Raw genomic sequence first — 20,396 nt, 5'->3', positions numbered from 1 at the left:
GTCCGACCAGGAATATGCCCAATCGGACATCAAGACATGATAAATAATATTCAAAATTCCAAAATTAATATAGTATACTGAGTGCATAACTACCACTCAACCCGATTATCGTTGATAATAGGCTGGATTGATTAGGTAATTAAGTGATCAACGTATTTATCGTTTTATGCCGTCAATACACCTACCTTGATTAACTACTTAATCTGCCTTGATTGGCTGACTTAATTCTTTGTCTGACAATTCATCAATTCAATCCTGAACAGATGCCATTGCTTCTCTTAGTCGAACTATATATCAATCCAATAAACTTAATCTATGTGATTAACCCGTGATTTCTCCTTTGTCTCACGTTTTAATCTCCTTGATGTCGGCCGTAGACATTAGTCATATATGTCACATATCCTAATAGTATATAACACCCCAAATCAATATACATTGCGTCCGATAACTTGTCTGTGATATTTCTTCAGTGGAAGCCGAAGTTAAATAAAGCTATTTCACACACACGCAAAATGAAAGTACAAATCTCGCGAGACACGTGGAATTAAGAGGTGTAAACTTGCCGAATGTAATACGTCTGATGTCGGCAGAAAAGATTCTATTTTGATGGCATATTGTCGGATTTATGATCATATTTTGAATGGGGTTCATGTTTTTAAATAAATAAATAAACACGCTAAGAAATGTTGACGAATATTTCGATTGGAATACCATAAGTAGTTACAGTAATTGTTTTTAGACAATAGCGCGTGCTTAGAGTCGAATGGGATTATTTAGCAGTTGGTGTCACTCGCTCGATCTGTTAGAGCGACGTTTACTACGGTTTACTGCCAAATAAATTTCGGGATGTCATTTTTTTTACCTTCCGTATATAAATCGAAACGGAGCATAAGACGAATGCCGGACTTTGCTGAAAAATGTATCGACTTATGACCCGAAAAATACGGTAATTTTGGGGGAATTTGAAACCGGTAAGGATGGGCAGTAGTCGGCACGCTTTCATTCTAAGGTATACTATTCAAAAAAAGTAGGGGATATTTGATTTTTAAATGTTATTAAAGTCACCTAATGAAACTGACGAAGAAACAAATGACAAAATGAAATGAAGTTCACATTCATCGATTTATTCCAAATGATCGTTAGACTAAGTAAGGCACAGACTGACCATTATAAGGGTAAAATGATACCCGGGGTCAAACAGCAAAGTTACCACAGCATCACAACCAAGTCAGTAACGGGTAAATCCTCCTCTGTTTGCCAAACAAGCATTGATCCGACGTGGCATACTCCTAATGAGACGTCTAAGGTCATTTTGGTCCAGATTGTCCCATTCCTGTTGCAACGCAGCAGCAAGTTCTTGGACATTGGCAGGACGTTGTTGACGTTGACGTAACCTCTGTCAAAGCATGTCCCAGACATGCTCGATGGGGGAGAGGTCGGGACTCAGTGCTGGCCAAGGTAATGTGGTGATGTTCTGTTGTTGGAGGTAACCTGTAACGATCCTGGCCCTGTGACATCTTGCGTTGTCATCCTGGAAGATGAAACGGCGGCCATGACGTCGTGCGAACGGCACAACATGGACTGCCAAGATGTTGTCCCGGTAGTACTGGCCTGTAACACGCCCTGCAACAACATGTAAAGCCGTTCTTCCAGCAACAGTGATGCCTCCCCACACCATAACAGAACCACCCCCAAATCGATCATGTCTGATGACGTTAACGTCTTGGAAGCGCTCGTTTCGACGACGCCACACCCTCCTACGTCTGTCCAAAAAATCAACAGTGAACCTTGACTCATCTGAAAACATCACATTGCTCCAGCGTCGATTATCCCAGTGTTGACGATCCCTACACCAACGACGTCTTGCCTGAATGTGATGATCTCTCAAACAAGGGATCACGCGAGGACGTCGGGCGCGAAGGTGACCCCTATGCAGTCGATTCCGAATCGTCTGGCCACTCACTCTCACACCAGTGTCTGTTTGAAGACGAGCGCTGATCTGATTTGCTGTGATGACACGATTTCTCAAGGCCAAGGTACGGATAAATCGATCCTGGGCTTGAGTTGTCGCCCTTGGTCGACCTGAGCGTGGTCTGTCCTGTACAGATTGTGTATCACGGTATCTGGACCATAGCCTGCTTATGACAGACTGAGAAACATTCATCGTCCGCGCCACAACCGCCTGTGTTGTGCCGATCTGTAGCATGCCAAGGGCACGTAACCTTTCATTTTGGGTAAGCCGACGCATATCAAAATTTGTTTTCTGGTCACTAAAACAATTAAACTGATGTTTCCACCCTGGAATTCAATGCCACAATGGCTGTAACATTCAAAGTCAGAGTCGTGCAAATCTTGGGTTGGACCCCCATGATGATCCCAAGCATCACATGCATTCCATGCGGTAGCTATTGGTGCGTTTGGGCGTCACATGTAACTGGAAATGTTTCTTCTGTTAGGTTCTATAGTGACTTTTTTCGTAGTCATTTGCATATTTTAGTATTATGCCCCCAAAATCAAATATCCCCTACTTTTTTTGAATAGTATATTACGAGGTCATGTAATTTTTTAGGAATATTATCGACATAAATTTGAATACCGTACGGGAATTAAATATGAAAAATTACGAGGTGCATCTAATTTTTTTTTTATTATGTATGAATTTGAATATTTTGTTGACACGCGATTCTTAATTGTGGTTTGAAAACGCCTGCTTAAATAACGATAAGAGTTATGTCCCTTTATTTTCGGGAAGAAAATGTCTGACAACTAAAATTTTGAAATCCCATCACTGGTCCAAACTGTATGTGACTAAAAAAAAAATGAACTTTATGGAAATGTAAGAAAATTTTTTTCAGTGGAAAGAGCCTTAAATATGCATAACTATGATCTTTGAATTTTAGTTTTACTCTAAAAGTCAAAAAAAGTTACATCATTTTGAAAATTAGAAAACAAAGACATGAGTGAGATAACTTTTCTGAGGAAAACAACAAACTACACACTTTAAAACATCACGATTCTCGAGTCTGCCATTGAGTATCCTCTGAATAATGTTGATATTTACATCAAAGCCAAAATTCACAAAAGTGAACATAAGCATTGACTATGAAATTGACATTGCCGTATGTGTTGTGGATGTTTCGTTACGAAAGGAGTGCATTTATTACGCTTTTCGTCGTCAGCACCCTTGAAATCCTAAATAAAAAACATATTAAACGACAAAATATAGCAAATAAATTGCGGAAATAGTCGGTCAAATTTTACTACGATTTTCGTCTTCAGCACCCCTGAAAACCCATGGAAAGATATATTCAACGACAAAACAGCAGATAAATAGCCTTGTTGCTATGGGATTTTGTTTTGGAACATACCAAATCTTTGACTTGCTTTTTCTCAAAACTTACATTTGTGAGTTAGGTAGCTTCTAATGGACACAGCACAGTCAATTTTTTCCCAATTCAAACAAACTATACATCAAATTGAGTTGGAGAATGTGAAAAAAACAATAACTCAATTTTCAAAATGTCCTCATTGTGACTCAGTATGCTGTGGGGGGTCACAATTGATCAAATTAATAAATAATTGATCATTGAGGGAACTGTGATGTTTTAAAGTGTGTAGTTTGTTGTTTTCCTCAGAAAAGTTATCTCACTCATGTCTTTGTTTTCTAATTTTCAAAATGATGTAACTTTTTTTGACTTTTAGAGTAAAACTAAAATTCAAAGATCATAGTTATGCATATTTCAGGCTCTTTCCACTGAAAACAATTTTCTTACATTTCCATAAAGTTCATTTTTTTTTTAGTCACATACAGTTCGTACCAGTGATGGGATTTCAAAATTTTAGTTGTCGGACATTTTCTTCCCGAAAATAAAGGGACATAACTCTTATCGTTATTTAAGCAGGCGTTTTCAAACCACAATTAAGAATCGCGTGTCAACAAAATATTCAAATTCATACATAATAAAAAAAAAATTAGATGCACCTCGTAATTTTTCATATTTAATTCCCGTACGGTATTCAAATTTATGTCGATAATATTCCTAAAAAATTACATGACCTCGTAATACCATAGAATGAAAGCGTGCCGACTTTTGCCCATCCGTACCGGTTTCAAATTCCACCAAAATTACCGTATTTTTCGGGTCATAAGTCGATACATTTTTCAGCAAAGTCCGGCATTCGTCTTATGCTCCGTTTCGATTTATATACGGAAGGTAAAAAAAATGACATGCCAAAATTTATTTGGCAGTAAACAGTAGTAAACGTCGCTCTAACAGAACGAGTGAGTGACACCAACTGCTAAATAATCCCATTTGACTCCAAGCACGCGCTATTGTCTAAAAGCAATTACTGTAACTACTTATGGTATTCCAATCGAAATATTCGTCAACATTTCTTAGCGTGTTTATTTATTTATTTAAAAACATGAACCCCATTCAAAATATGATCATAAATCCGACAATATGCCATCAAAATAGAATCTTTTCTGCCGACATCAGACGTATTACATTCGGCAAGTTTACACCTCTTAATTTCACGTGTCTCGCGAGATTTGTACTTTCATTTTGCGTGTGTGTGAAATAGCTTTATTTAACTTCGGCTTCCACTGAAGAAATATCACAGACAAGTTATCGGACGCAATGTATATTGATTTGGGGTGTTATATACTATTAGGATATGTGACATATATGACTAATGTCTAGGCCGACATCAAGGAGATTAAAACGTGAGAAATCACGGGTTAATCACATAGATTAAGTTTATTGGATTGATATATAGTTCGACAAAGAGAAGCAATGGCATCTGTTCAGGATTGAATTGATGAATTGTCCGACAAAGAATTAAGTCAGCCAATCAAGGCAGATTAAGTAGTTAATCAAGGGTAGGTGTATTAACGGCATAAAACGATAAATACGTTGATCACTTAATTACCTAATCAATCCAGCCTATTATCAACGATAATCGGGTTGAGTGGTAGTTATGCACTCAGTATACTATATTAATTTTGGAATTTTGAATATTATTTATCATGTCTTGATGTCCGATTGGGCATATTCCTGGTCGGACAATTTAGGACGTTTGGAAAATAAATTTGTGGGATTTATTCACTGTAGAAGGTATTGATTACCGAAACGTTTCACAAATACTTTTTTTATTTTCTAAAATTATTGGGGGGGCAAACAGAGGGCAGACCAGATTAATGGGGGGTAAAAATGCCCCCCCTTGCCCCTCCCCCCCCCCCCTGGCGCCGCCACTGACTAAGGCTAAGCAGAGATGAGCAATTTGGTTGGTTGAGACTTTGGAACAAGATAACTTTGGTTCTATTTGGGTAAGAGCGATGAAACTGTGTGTATAGATTCATTATATCAATACATTGACTAAGTTCGATGATGAGAATTTTCTACTTAGGCTAAGTAGCGATAAGCAATTTGATTGGTCATAACATTGGAACGTAACAATTCTGCTTTTAATTGAGATATGTTCATTAGGCAAATGTCTTGACTGTGTTCAATGATTATTATTTCCCGTTAAAGCTAAGCAGAGCTAGGCAATTTCTTTGATCGATGCTTTGGGACAAGATAACTTTGGTTCTAACTGGTGGAGAGTGATGAAACTTGGTGTATAGTTTCATTCACTACCAGGTACTTCAAAACCTGAGTTTGATAGTGAACGTTTTATGCTTAGACTAAGCATAGATAATCAGTTTCATTACTCAATACTTTTGAAAAAGATAAATGTGAAATTAATTAATATGTATCATCTGTTTTTTTATACGCCCACATTTTAATGTTGACGTATATTGTCATTGCCCCCGTCCGTCCGGACGTCCACAATTTGATTGTGGACACTCTACAGGTCAAAATTCTTATCCAATTTTGACGAAACTTGAAATATAGGTTTATCTCCAAAAGATCTTGGTTTCTCTTGGATGTTGGCATGTATCGGATCCAAACTTCATGGATTATGGCCCCTGATTGTACGAAAAATCATGTTTTTAGTTGATGAAACTTGAAGTGCATGTTTATAACGCAACGATCCTGGTTCCTTTCGATATTCGCGCATATCGGATCATAACTTCCTGAATTATGGCCCCTGACTGTTCGAAAAATTGCATTTTAGCTTGTGGACCCGCTAGACTAGAAGTCACAATTTGTATTCAGTTGTGAAAAACGTTTAAATATATCACCGTTACACATCAATGATGGTTGAGTTCGAATTTCGTAAAATGATAAAATGGCAGCTCCTTGAACGCAAATAGTGTAAAAGTATGTAATACCAAGGTTGTGGACCCTCTAGAGATCACAATTTTTATCCAATTTTGATAAAACTTACAATTTATGTTTATATTCCACAGATCCCGGACCGTAACTTCCAGTGTTATGGCCCCTGATTGTACATAAAATAAATTTTTAGTTTGAGGACCCTCTAAAAACCGTTCAATTTCATGAAAATCGGACCAAAATATCCCTTCAAAATAGCAGCACACCTTAACGCAAATAGTGTTAAAGCGTGTAATAGTGTTGTGGACCCTCTAGGGGTCACAATTTTTATGAAACTTAAAATGTATGTTTATATCTTGGATTACATGTGTGGCTCCTTATTGTACGAAAATAGCTTTTTTAGCTTGTTCTCTGTCCATCTTTTGCAAAATGTTGGTGTATCTTGCATGGCAAAGGCTTTTTATAGACATGTTGATTATGCCTTTTGAAAGTCCAGCGTAGTATTACAAGAACCCTAAATAAGGATAAATAAAATGTAGAATATGCCATTGTAAGTTTAGGCGACATAAAAAAAAATAAGTTGGTGATCGTCCCCGCCCGCCCAGAAAATTTTACCCGACCAGAATTTTTTTTTATTTTTTATTTTCAAAATTAACCTTCTTATGATGTTTAAAACCAAAGGTAAAAGTTCCAAAATGTAGCCAGGCTACGAAATTCCTAATCGCAAGAGTTAATGAAGCGGATATAATTATTGGCACGTGTTCCAATACTCTTAAAATGCGTAGGACTGAATGACATATACAAATTACGACCTGTTAACGACAGCAATGGCCGACATTTTTGTTTGCACGCATACCAGGGCCTAAAATAACGTGCCTTGGACCACAAACGTGCTTCGAAATGAAAAATCCGTGCTTCGAAAATAAGAAAACCGTGCTCTGAAAGAAATGGCGTAAGGCTCTGAAAAAGTGTAAGGTAGCGATTCCTCCTGACCCCTAATGAGTGTTTCCTCTTGTGGTGGTCAGTTGCGAAGGTCCGATCAGATCATTTGGCACCCGATCGACTCCCTCGGATGAGTCGAGTGAGCGCCAGCCGCATCCGCTCACTAGTCAGGTTTTCAGTAGGTTTGGTATTTGATCCGCTGCGTCCTTCACCGTCATTTCACTTTCACTTTATTTTTGACATAATTTTCACTAATTTTCAGTATTATCTGTGATCTTAAGTATTGAAATAAAGATGGGAAACCGGAGCTTAATCCACCGGACACAGAATCCGTGCTACAAGAATTTAACCATATTTTAGGCCTTGACGCATTCAGCACCAAATACAATATTTTGAATACAATACAACCTGGAACTATATGTTAAGTTGGGAATATACGTCTCGCCAATTCTGAATTACGTGGAACAGTCTCCCGTATAAATGTAACAACAGATTTTCGGAATGGCCATTGGGGGCATGAATGACTAAATTGACCGATTATTATAGTGATCGTATAAAGTCGTTATGCAAAATGTTTTTTGTTTTTTTTGGGGTTTTTTTATGGCTCTTCTTTTCTTACTATTCGCAAAATACAATATTATGAAAGTTGCATGTCTAAAGAGGATATCAGTCCAAAGACATGATATGAATTGAAAATTTTGCAACATTTGATATCCTGCAACATTAAACCAGTCGGCACCACCTATAGGCCTAAACTAAGTGTTCAGTTATTAATCTCTTTATATTATCTGATTGAATCCAAGCCGGAATATCTAAAGTTTAAAAAATTAATCTGAACAATTCAAATGACGATCAGCGGCTTTATATGCAGATGAGTTGTGTTTTGACATGAAATAAAAGGTTAATATTCCTGAAGTATATTGCTTATTCTGTATTCATTAAAAAAAAAACAAAAAAAACCTCCCTCCCTCCCTCCCTCCCTCCCACATTTTTTGAAAAAAAAAGGACAATCAACCCCTTTTTTTTTTGTAGGTGGCCTTATAGAGAATTGGCAAATAAATTGATGACGATAATATTATAAATAAACTGAAAATAAGAGAAGGTATAAGCCAATCAAAAAATGAAACCCTATTGATTTTCAGCGATCCGCAACTTTCTGTCCCTTTTCTGAAAAAACTTGTGAATGCGTTAAAGGCTATAGGTTTTAATGGATCTTGACTTATCCCCCCCTTTGCCAAATACCTTGTGAAGGCGTTAGATGCAGATTTTTTTTTTTTTTTTTCAAATTTGGTTGGAAGCAATTGGAACCCTAGAAATTATATTTCTTCAAGGGTCCTTGATTTGCTCAACATCCAAGTTTTCCTTTCGAGATGACTTTCAGAGTTAAATGTCTCTTGATTACAAAAATGAAAACAATAAGAAAACGTTGCATGGAATGTATAATAATCAGTCCTTGTGTCCTACAGTCCTTGTAGTTAAAGCTTCATTGTAAATTTTGCAATTATTTTTTGTTGCTTTCAGCTGATCAAGTTTTTAATGGGCCTAACTCTTCTGAAGTAAATATTCCACTAGTAGCTGGAATAGTGGCTGGTGTTATTTTCTTTCTTGTCATACTGGCAGTTATTTGTATCTGTTGTTATCGTAAACGTCAACATATCAAGCAAGGACAAGGGGAGTACAAGGTCAGCCTGGATGAAGAACAAGGCAACAACAGTTACAGTTATTCTAATGAAGTGCTTCGAAATGGAAATACCTCAAACAAAGAGTTTGAAAGCCCAGTTTCTCAAAAGAAATTATTGAGTAATAGAAATGATAAAAATACTCCTTTAATAGATAGCAACAAATATGTTGCAGATGACATAGTGTTTAAATTTGATGAGCTTCACAAATCAAATGAACGATCAGTGAAAGACAACCCAGATAAACATCCCAAGTTACCTAAATCTCCAATTCTTGATGCTCTTCAAAATAATGCAAAATTTAGAAAAAATTTTACACAAAATGAGACGGATGCAGATGAACGAGCTAACAGAATATCTGGTTTCACATCAGAATCTGTTGGTTCCCAGTCCTCTGTTGAGTCCCCCCCACCACCTCTCCTTCCACCTGCTAAAAAGGTATCCAAATCACAGAAACCTTTACGTCATCATGCAAGCATTAGAAGAGCATATCGTCAATCTTCATCTAATGAAGAAATTGGAAGTATTTCTGCTGATGAATATGATGATAAAAATATTAAATTGATATGTGATAATACTGATCCACCATCACCAAGTGAAGTTATACCGATTAAAGTTACAGATCCTCGGGTTGTTGTGTCAAAACCAAAACATACACTGAGACCTAATCGTGGTAAAAGTCTGCAAGATAAAAGAACACAAGTGAAAAATAAAGATGCATTTGTTAGTGAATATGTTCATGCTCCACCACAAAGTGTTTTTCAAAGAAGTAACAGCCAATGCAAACTATCAGCCAAGTCACCACGGATTGGTCGCAGTAGCAAGGGCAGTGATGGTCAAGACTTGGATGACTTTGATTCTTTTAGCCGCCCTGGTACACCAACAAGTGTCATGTCTCGTGGAATCTACAGAGACGAAGATACAGAATCATTTTCACGTAATTATATTCTATATAACCACTTTAAGTGACCCTTGAAAGTTCCTCTGTAAGTCGTCACCCATGTCATTTGGTCCGTCTGTCATCAATTGGCTTATTAAGAACAAGTCCACGAGAGGGCCATGCAGAAATTAGGTTTCGTAGGCGACAGAAGTCACAGGATGTGAAATTTTATAAAATGTCAACTACTGGTATAACTGGAAATTGTTTTTTGGGGGACAAAATTTGTCATATTTGGACCAATTTTTTTATCCTAATATTAAAACGCTCCAACTCGAACAGTTGTGACCCTAAATCTTTTACATTGGTCAGGTATGTTGTCCTAGTGGTCGATTTAGAATCCTGCATTCGTTTGGGAAGAAATGAATTGTGTGGAATTTTCTGTGAGTTATCTTAAAGGGGAAGACCAACAATTTTCAACAAGGTTTCCATAAGTTCAGACATAATCCCCTCTGTAACACAAGCAAAAAAGTTTTTATAAGCGGGAAATTATTTTTTTTTTATTAAAACTGGAAGTGATGTAGTTGGTCTTTATAGTAAGCATTCAATTTACTGCTGTATTTTGTTCACATCATCGTTTGGCCCAAAATCTGATCAAATGGGCTGTTTATTAGGATATTATAAACACGAATTTATGTTTTTTAATGTTTAGAACACAAAGCCATCGTGTAAATTCACTCATACTGAAGAGCAGGCTGTGACCCAATCCATGCCACATGGTTAATTGTTTACATCAGGTGGTTTGTTTGACAGCTTGCAAGTGACATCTATTTCGTCTGCTTCAATGTTTTTGTGCATGCTGACAGTGTTTTGCAACATAAACAGACCAAAATTATGGACATGTGAGACATATAATATAGTGCATTTTGGCACATAATGTCGACATGAACGACTTTTCCTTTTTTTCTTCATCTCCTCTTGAGAATGGCTGAGCTCGAATTTGAATACGGCATTACTCTAGACTCATAGAAGAGATATCTTATTATATTCCGATACGTTGGTGTCTGACATTGACATATATATATAGGCTGTGATTTAGCCCCGAAAATCGTTTCATCTCGTCCCAGCGAATTCCAGGTGAAAATCTGATGCTTTATTGCATAAGTAAACCAGTAGGCTGTCACTGTCGTAAACATTGCATTTCTGATGCATTGCACAATAAGTCTAGCATTCAAATTACGCATTGGAACTATATTTGTCAAGTGTAGCCATAATGCGGTGAAAAAATCAAATTCTAAGCCAATCAGAAACCATAAAAGCAAACAATGTCATAGGGTCACGGGTCAATAGCCATAAATAGGCAATGAATACCTTTTACAAGACGGAACATGTTGGTTTGTTTACATTTATCAGAGAGAATTTCCCTGCAAATCTGCAGGGATTACGGGACAATAACATAAAACAAATGTTGCGTGAGCACGGCTAACCCCAAATTTGTGCCATAAATGTGGTCAAAAAGGAAATTGCACCAATACAATGAATGAGATATTTTCTCAAAAAATGTATTTTTTCAAATTTATTTCATTGAAACAATATCCAAGAGAAATATATACTACATACATAATTCAGGTGAAAACGATTTTGGCGTGATTGAAATACTGGTTCTGTATTATAATTACATATAATGTTGAGTAAACCCCCCCCCCAAAATAGCAATACCATTTGATCTGAACGATGAAACTAAATTAATAATGATGCACCACACAAAATTTACACAAAAACAAATACACGGACAAGACATCGTACTCAGAAAAACACAAACAGACAATTAAAAAAAAGTTAATGGATCCGGGGGCTAGCCGTAAGCGTCCACTGCACAAAGAAAGAAAGAAATAAAGAAAAAATAAACAAATACGATTATATAAATTTCCTCATACACAACAATACCACTAGTATTGATGAAAAATGTATATAATAATAATAATAATATCGTCATTTATAATCATGTTAATACTGGGGAACAGTTTCTAATGCGCTCTTGGTTGTTATATTCACAGAACACATGTATTTACAGACAGATCATGTCTTGTGCCCATATACACTGTACAAAATTAAAGGATATATATACCAGTTAAAAGTATATACAAGAGAAAAACAGTTATCTAAATAAAATGGTTCCAGTAAAATGAATTAGAAAAAAAAGTAAAATAAAGACATATAGTTAGCATAAAGTGACAAAATATGATATGAACAGTACATTTAAATAAAACGTGTTTAAATTACAATTTATGTAATATTTAAAAAACGCTTACAAAAATACATGTAAACAGGTTTAGGTCTACTCATAAAAAAATCAAATAATTTCATCAATAATCATCATCACTATTGAAATCAATGTCACTGTCAGCATATGTTTGCACTATACGACTGGTACCGTGGAATCTCGGGTAAATAGCGTTATCTAATCTATGTAGAATTATTCATAAATATCATTGAATTTGGCCTAATAGTGTTTAGTTTGTCGACACGTGTGTAATTATAAGCGTCCCGCTTAATTTTCATAACTGTTCAATAATTCGTTGGAACGTTCAATTTCCCGAATTGTGATTCAAATTAGTCAAGGTGTCCAATTACGCCAGGTATTCAATTCTGTTGCCGAACATCCAATTTCACATGCGTTGTTCAGATTTTAACGAAATGTTTATATTGAAGGAGTTGTAATATAGCAATGCTGCCGTGAAAACGTGTACATGTATAATGTACAGGCCGGTTTGAATAACAACAAAATGAGTTCGGTAATCTCGGGAAAACATTTACCGGCATTCTGTATCCGTTAGGATTTTTTTCTAACGCACTGTACATGCATATAACGTCGGCCAAAATGTATGCAACAACGAACAACTTACAATTTTTTTACAACGTATCAATTATTGGCTGCTCTAAAATCCAAACTTTAAATTATATACGTCATACGATGAGCTTGCAGCTTCAGTTAATCTAAATCAATCATTCATAGAGCACTCGATCCACTCCACGGGGCGCTTAACGGTAAGTCACGTGGTCAGAAATGCGCCATTTTTGGGACTATATTCTTAGTCTGTCTGTGTTAATCGGCGACAAATCTCCGCTGTGACAATATACATCTACTTTAAATGTCGCACAATTCATTTCGGTGGAAGCGGATATTGAATAAAGCCATTTCACACACGTGTACATTACATGCAGATGTCATATATTTATACAATGTCCACGAGTGTGTTAGGCCTACATGTAATTCTCGCCTTCACTCCATTATAATTTTCTTATTTTGAGTACAATTTCTGAATGATTCCATTCTTTTGTACGTCCAACTAACGAATTCCTACTGCATATACATGTACCCTGTGTAACTGCAATCTATACATATATGTTTACATTTAAAATCTAGATATCAGAAGCTTGAAAGTTATACTAGACGGTGAACACGCAAGTTTCTTGATTGGACCTGCATTTGCTTTTGTAATTATAACTGTATGTAAATCGTGATTATAATTATAAACAATGCATTTATATAACTGTACGGCTTGTTTTCAGATCCCATAATTGAACATTGTATCTTTATAATATGTAAATATTGAATAAATATTGTTAGAAAAAAAAGGAGAAAAAAAAAACAAACCTGCATCTATATTGCATAATATCGGACCCATATTTATCCTTGCTATTCGGACCAACCCAAAGGACCACACAGACCAATTAAATTACATTATAAGGCTTGACTTATTCATTTTAAAAATATGATACAGACAATATGTTATTAATGATTTTAATCATTAATAACATATTGTATCATAATAAAAACAATTTATAGGTGAGTATATACATAACTTTAGAATATCAGCTGCCGGTAAGTACATATTAGCAAATATATATCTTTATTACATCAACAATTTAATTGTTTTTCTTTGATGTGCTTCATGATGAAACAATGCGACGGGTAAGTACATAACACTTTATTATTCATAGACAAAATACAAAGTAAAATTAAAACTATTTATTAAGGTTTGGCAGAGATATGGCGCGGTTAATGTAATACAAACAATTCAATAATACAATTCAATTCACTTCAATCAAGTTCAATTCATTTCAATTGACTTCAATCAAGTTCAATTCATTTCAATTCACTTCAATCAAGTTCAATTCATTTCAATCAAGTTTAATTCATTTCATTTCAACCAAGTTCAATTCATTTCATTTGATTCCAATCAAGTTCAATTCATTTAAGTCAAGATCACTTCAATTCAATTTACTTCGTTACTTTATCATTGTATAAAACTATTAAATAAAATTCATAATTTCAAATTTCAATAAACAACAAATTCAATTTAAAAACGTAAGTCAATTCATTAACAATTATTTTCACTTAAGTTCACTAATGACTGCCACAATGGCAAGTCACATTCACTTATGACCTTGATATGACTTGACCCGAACAATCTGAGGTCGCAAGTCTGTCATATCTTGAATTTGTGAGCGTTATTGCCAAATGATGCAGATACATTTTTTGAATCTGCATCACCGCCATAAAATGGGGGAGCTCCTCAAATTCAAGGAATCAGCGACCATATCTCGCTATAACTTACATGTATATAAGTTATCCTGAACTCCAGTGAAAAAATTCCAAGGCGCCCTGAATTGTATTAAGGAATATATCATTGCCAATGTCAGAGAGATGAATTTTATCATCTCTATATAAATTTTCAAATTTAAATTTTATATCGGGATAATGAATGTAGGCCCCTCCCAACCATAAAACTTGCGTGGAAGCACAACTATTTAGGCGTGATGTTTGTCGGATAAAAGCTCTAGCGTTTATTTCATGTTTTCTGGGTAGGATCTGTGACCAGATTAGTCGTGTATTTGGTAGGCTAAACGCGATATATTCTAGGGTAGTTTCAATAAATTTCCAAAACTGGTCTAATTTGATATGGCCAATGTCATTCCCACCGCAATGAATCAGAAGCATGTCAGGAGGATCTTCAACGCTGGTAAGATAGTAAATCTTACGTTTAAGTTGCAAGAATTGTAGTCCTCTGTAACCTTGCCACCAAACAGAAATATTTCTGTGCTGTAAACCAAGATGGGAACCCCCTGGTCTACTACGAGCATGAAATGCTGCCCACTTAATGATTGATGACCCTATACACCATACTGTAGCAGACTGTGTTTCTGAAAGTTCAAATAGTTTATTCCTGTATGTATGATTGATAAGCTGAAGATCTCCATCTCTCTGCAGTTTGGATTGTTTCGAATGAATGACCTGCCATTGCTGCAGATGTAAATCACTCTGCTACACAGCACCTATTCGAAGTGAGTGGGACCTATAATGGCTCGAATCGATACCTAAGTGCCGGAGGACCTTAATTAACATTGCCGAAAACTGAAATCGTGTCAGACACTTTCCACTGTAATGACAAAATAGTGGACCTGGTATGCATGGTCTGACTTTTAGAAACTGTTCCATGTGAACAACTGGGCATGTGCTCCCCCCAGTCCACTGAATTGTTATTATGGATCCCTGACCAAACTGATCAGTCTTGGAATAGCGTAACTGAACTATAATGGTTGTAGTATTATTATTCGTAGCTGAAAGAGTTATGTCCCTTATATGTATAATTTGGTCTGTACCACACTTGGATAAAGTCAGCTCCCCTACACAAAGGTATCCGTAGAAGGCTAAAGTATAGGCTGCACAGAATAACTTGACTTTGAAGTCATTGTTACATACCCATGGTAAAGCGGATATGATTTGTTTTAATAAATCAAGAGTTATGGGTAGGCGGGTATCAGTTTTATACTTGATTCGTTTCATACCAATTAACAGTTTACTAATTATAAAGTTTTTGGTGGATCTGTCAGGTTCAAAATTCTAGTTACAACTGATCGCAGCCAGATACAGACGAGCAGTGGAAAATGCTAAGCCTTTCAGAGATATATGGGCAATAAAGGTGACAATATGATCTAAGGGAGGGGGCCAAATGTATCCATATTTGTACATTGTCCTGAAGCTGTGGAAAGCATCAAGGCCAGTCTTGTATGTTAACGCAGTATTTTTTGAAAGGGCAGCTGTTAGTAGTCTGTCAACTTCATTCTCAATAGGGGATCACGTGGCTAAGTGGGTAAGATGCTGGCTCGCTAGCCTGGAGGTCGGGTGTTCGATCCAGATTTTCCGGCGTGGTTCTCCCTTGTCCGTGATGCAGGACGGAGGGGCTGACAAGGAAAGCTGTCTAGTCGTTTGGATGGGACGAAAAAACGGGGTCACGTGTACACATTGGCGTGCACGTAAAAGATCCCTTGGCAGTTGGAATTCGATATAAGAGTAGGCCCAAGTGCCGCTGTCCGGGCAAAATTTCCCTCATAGCACACTGTATGGCGTATGCCCGTCTTCATTAGCCCAGTTCGGAGCAAAACAGTAGGACGTTAAACCTCATTTTATTTCATTTCATTCTCAATATGGCCTCTAGGAAAGTGTTGGGTATTTGCTCTGGTTTCAGTTTGGCTTTTAGAGCTTCTTTCCGAAACCGTGTCCAGTCCTGTCTCGAAATAGAATCAGCTATTGTATTTTTATAGCCACATATATGACAAGCTTTGAAAATAATATTAAATTGCAAAATTTTTAGAATGAATGGTCTCAAGATATACATGACACGTTTAGATTTTGATGTTTGACAATTAAGAATCGAAACTAGAGCCTGATTATCAATATTAAATATAACTTTCCTATTAGAAAGTCGAGGACCCCAAATAGAAATAGCTAAGACAACAGGAACCAGCTCTAAGAAAGTAATATCTCGCATGATTGAGTGATCTTTCCACGATTGAGGCCATTGAAAATAAGTCCATTCCCAATTAAAATAAACCCCACAGCCCAAGCCATGTGCCCCTGCACTATTACTGAAAAGTTGGAGAGTGTCATTAGACAACCAACATTCTTCTGGGAAAAAGGTGACTCCATTGAAGTGCTGCAAGAATTCAAGCCAGACATTCAGATCTTCTTTAATCTCATGTGATAATCGGATGAAATGGTGTTGTTGTTTAATGCCTATCATCAAGTCATAAAAACAACGATTAAATGCCCGACCAGATCTAATAGCTCGACAAAAGAAATTCAATGTGCCGACCAAGGACTGCATTTCTTTAAGGGTCACCTTCTTCCTGTTCAGGAATGTTTTGATTAGGACCGTAAGATCTTTTGATTTCTGTTCAGGAATTCTAACAGTAAATGATTGCGTGTCTATTTCTAATCCCAAAAACGTTAAAGTGGTGGTTGGGCCAACCACTGGATAAGGGAATACCCAATTCCTGACAAATATTAGTAAATGTTTTCATCAGTATAGTACAGTCATCACTATTCACTGCCCCCCATGAAAATAAAGTCATCAAGGTAATGATCTAAGGATGTAATACCAGAAATGTATGTAACTAACCATTGAACAAAAGTTGAAAAAGTTTCAAATATGCTACACGATATCGCACAGCCCATGGGTAGGCATTTATCAATGTAGTACAGTACGCCCGCCGCGACGCTTTGATGAAACACGATTATCGTGTCGTTTTTTGTTGAAAATTGCCACGATAACGCCACGATATTGCCACGATAAATAACTCGGTGTAGCAGTCGCTATCATGTGCCACGATAGTCGTGCGACACGATAGGCCTCGGTGTAATTTTACATGCAAAATTAACGGTATTTATTTGTCATAAACAATCGATGTCAAAACGATATACAGCCACGATGTTATGAATGTTGAATATTTTCGTTAATAATACGGACGCATTAGGTCACGTTGTATAGTTAGAACATGCGTGCTCACATATTCTGCACGATATATGCAGTTACATTTCCAACCAGTCATGTAAAGCTGCATGTCTAGTACACTTTGAAGGACACGTATGCATAAGACTATACATGTATTACACAGTTTAGATATTTATGCCGTGTTCAAATTGTTTTGCATATTTACTATATTATGAGTTTATAGTTAAGAACTACTCTCGAATCACGGCAAAGATAGACTTTTAAATTGCAAACTATAACGGTATTTGGGTTACCGGTCTTACAAATAGAAATAAGACAAATAGAACTTGCAACGGGGTTCGAAAGCGCTTTTAAATCAGACATAAGTTCGTACTTACCGTAAAAATGAAATGAACGCGACACAAGTCTCCGATGTAAGAGAATATTAGTTAATTATAACCGCTATCAAATCCACGCAAAAATCCAAGGCACTCGTTTTATTTTAGAAAAGAATAACTGTATTTCGATGGAAGAATCTATTCCACATGAACCCCAAATCAATGATAACTGTCAACTTGTATGTTGTCAGTCTCGTGCAGATTGGTTTGAATAACAGAAATGTCCCTTGGATCCAAGATCAAAGAATAAAATCGCACGTAGCCACTTTGTTGTTTTTATTGGTTAAGACTACATTATGCCGCAAAGACCCAAAGTTGCCAGAAACCATCCAGTGTTCACCTTACAACAGGTCCATTGATTTATGGTTTATTTTATAATTTATGATACCGTTTAGACCACAATGCGTTACGATTTAAATTTTGGTATTCCAAGTTGATTATATATGCAAGTTTATATGCAAAAGGATATTAATTTGGATTGGTATTATTTTTATATTTGCCTGTGATAATTATTAAGGATATTTAACATCTACAATATGAGTATAAAAGGTAAGGTAAATACTTTTTACATATTGCGTAAATTTTTAATAATGTACATTACATGTATGTAAGCGGTAAAAGATATCAGCCGAAAATCTAACTGATAAATTCACGACAATGTTTCATTATATTTGGAGTTGTTTAGTTTCGTGTACGGAAAGAATAAAATCGCACGTAGCCACTTTGTTGTTTTTATTGGTTAAGACTACATTATGCCGCAAAGACCCAAAGTTGCCAGAAACCATGCAGTGTTCACCTTACAACAGGTCCATTGATTTATGGTTTATTTTATAATTTATGATACCGTTTAGACCACAATGCCTTACGATTTAAATTTTGGTATTCCAAGTTGATTATATATGCAAGTTTATATGCAAAAGGATATTAATTTGGATTGGTATTATTTTTATATTTGCCTGTGATAATTATTAAGGATATTTAACATCTACAATATGAGTATAAAAGGTAAGGTAAATACTTTTTACATATTGCGTAAATTTTTAATAATGTACATTACATGTATGTAAGCGGTAAAAGATATCAGCCGAAAATCTAACTGATAAATTCACGACAATGTTTCATTATATTTGGAGTTGTTTAGTTTCGTGTACGGAAAATAGATTAACGATTAGTTTTAACATTATTTATCATGCCGAAACATATCATTCCAATTTCTCTTGTTAAAGGGAGTGTTAAAGGGAGGTTCGTACTATTTAAGAAATGACCTTTTGGCCCGACATACATGTACGAATAATCGCCGTCTTATAAAATGCGAATTCCGTTTATGTAAAAGGGGCTCCGGCGCAATTTAAGGAATTATTGTTGACCCAATATTAACCATCGCCAATTTTTTAAATCATGGGATAAAGTCAATCAGCAAACAATACGGGTCTACTTTATTACAAAAACATTGGTGAACTTATCGTTGATCGTTAGGTAAATAAAACAATATAAACAACCAACTGGTCCTCTTCAATAGTTATGAAATTAATTAATCTAGAAAGCATATCAAAGAGTGTAGAATAAATGGTCTAACAGAAAATTCAGTTGTTAAAGGGGCGTGGGGCTATTTAAGGAATGACGTTTGTGCACAATATAATGAAATGATTTCCACCGGTGTAAGGCAGAATATGTCAACTGCAAATGACTAAACATCATTTTGTTCATAAGCCGCCCTGCATGCGTGAACCTTAAGCCTGTACCGATTTAAAAAAAAATACGAGTTTTACCGTAACAGAGTAATCACAATTACTCGTTACAAATTGGTATTACATGTAGCGGATTGGGTGGGGGTCCGGTCGAATCCTAACAACCCCGTGAAATCGCGACGAATAACTTCTTGGTTACCGTAGTCATATTTTAAGTGTAACTTTGTTTTCTTTATTTTCACATTCTGCTAATTAAGAAACCATTTGAGTAATAAATACAGGTAATTGAATGGACTGAAGCTACATGTATAATCAAAAAGAAATCGACATCTCTTTTGAAAATATGTAATTATTACTACTGACAATTAACAATAAAAGTCATATTGTCCACGAGCACAAGACTACAACAAGGTAATAGTTTGTTGTTAAAGGGGCGTCTATGTTCTGTCAGTCGATTTCCTTTCATGTCACGTGTCAGTTCTCATTGTGGAACCTTGATTGACAGTATGCATCCACCAGACTCTATGGTGCCGAAATGAAAACGACAGCAAGGTATTATCGGACTGATACGTGTCAATGTACATGTGTTCAGCAAAGTTCCATAAACTTGTTGACGGTGAATTCTGACTTTGTGTGATTACATATCAGGAGACAAAGGCTTTTAATTTATTTGTGATTTAAACCAGAATTATTTATCAGTATGTGAATTACTATTTAGATGGATAAATCTACGCCCCCGTTTAGACTAGCATATATTGGTGTCATGTTATAATTTTTCAGTAATTTGATTGAATTTGTGATGGTCCATCGATG

At 36.1% G+C, this 20,396-nt stretch overlaps 1 protein-coding gene across 2 annotated transcripts in view; it reads left to right on the top strand.

Annotated features, from left to right (window-relative positions):
* The window catches only part of LOC130013510 (uncharacterized), an 85,257-nt gene that overhangs the window by 48,774 nt on the left and 16,087 nt on the right, over positions 1 to 20,396 (top strand). For both annotated transcript variants that reach the window (XM_056102102.1, XM_056102101.1), the window contains exon 5: positions 8,685 to 9,779. In XM_056102102.1, the coding sequence (XP_055958077.1) occupies positions 8,685 to 9,779 (1,095 nt within the window). The remainder of the gene's footprint in view (positions 1 to 8,684; positions 9,780 to 20,396) is intronic.

The sequence above is a fragment of the Patella vulgata genome, chromosome 7 (assembly GCF_932274485.2).
Source record: "Patella vulgata chromosome 7, xgPatVulg1.2, whole genome shotgun sequence".
NCBI lineage: Eukaryota > Metazoa > Mollusca > Gastropoda > Patellidae > Patella > Patella vulgata.
This window is presented reverse-complemented; position numbering and strand designations above follow the sequence as displayed.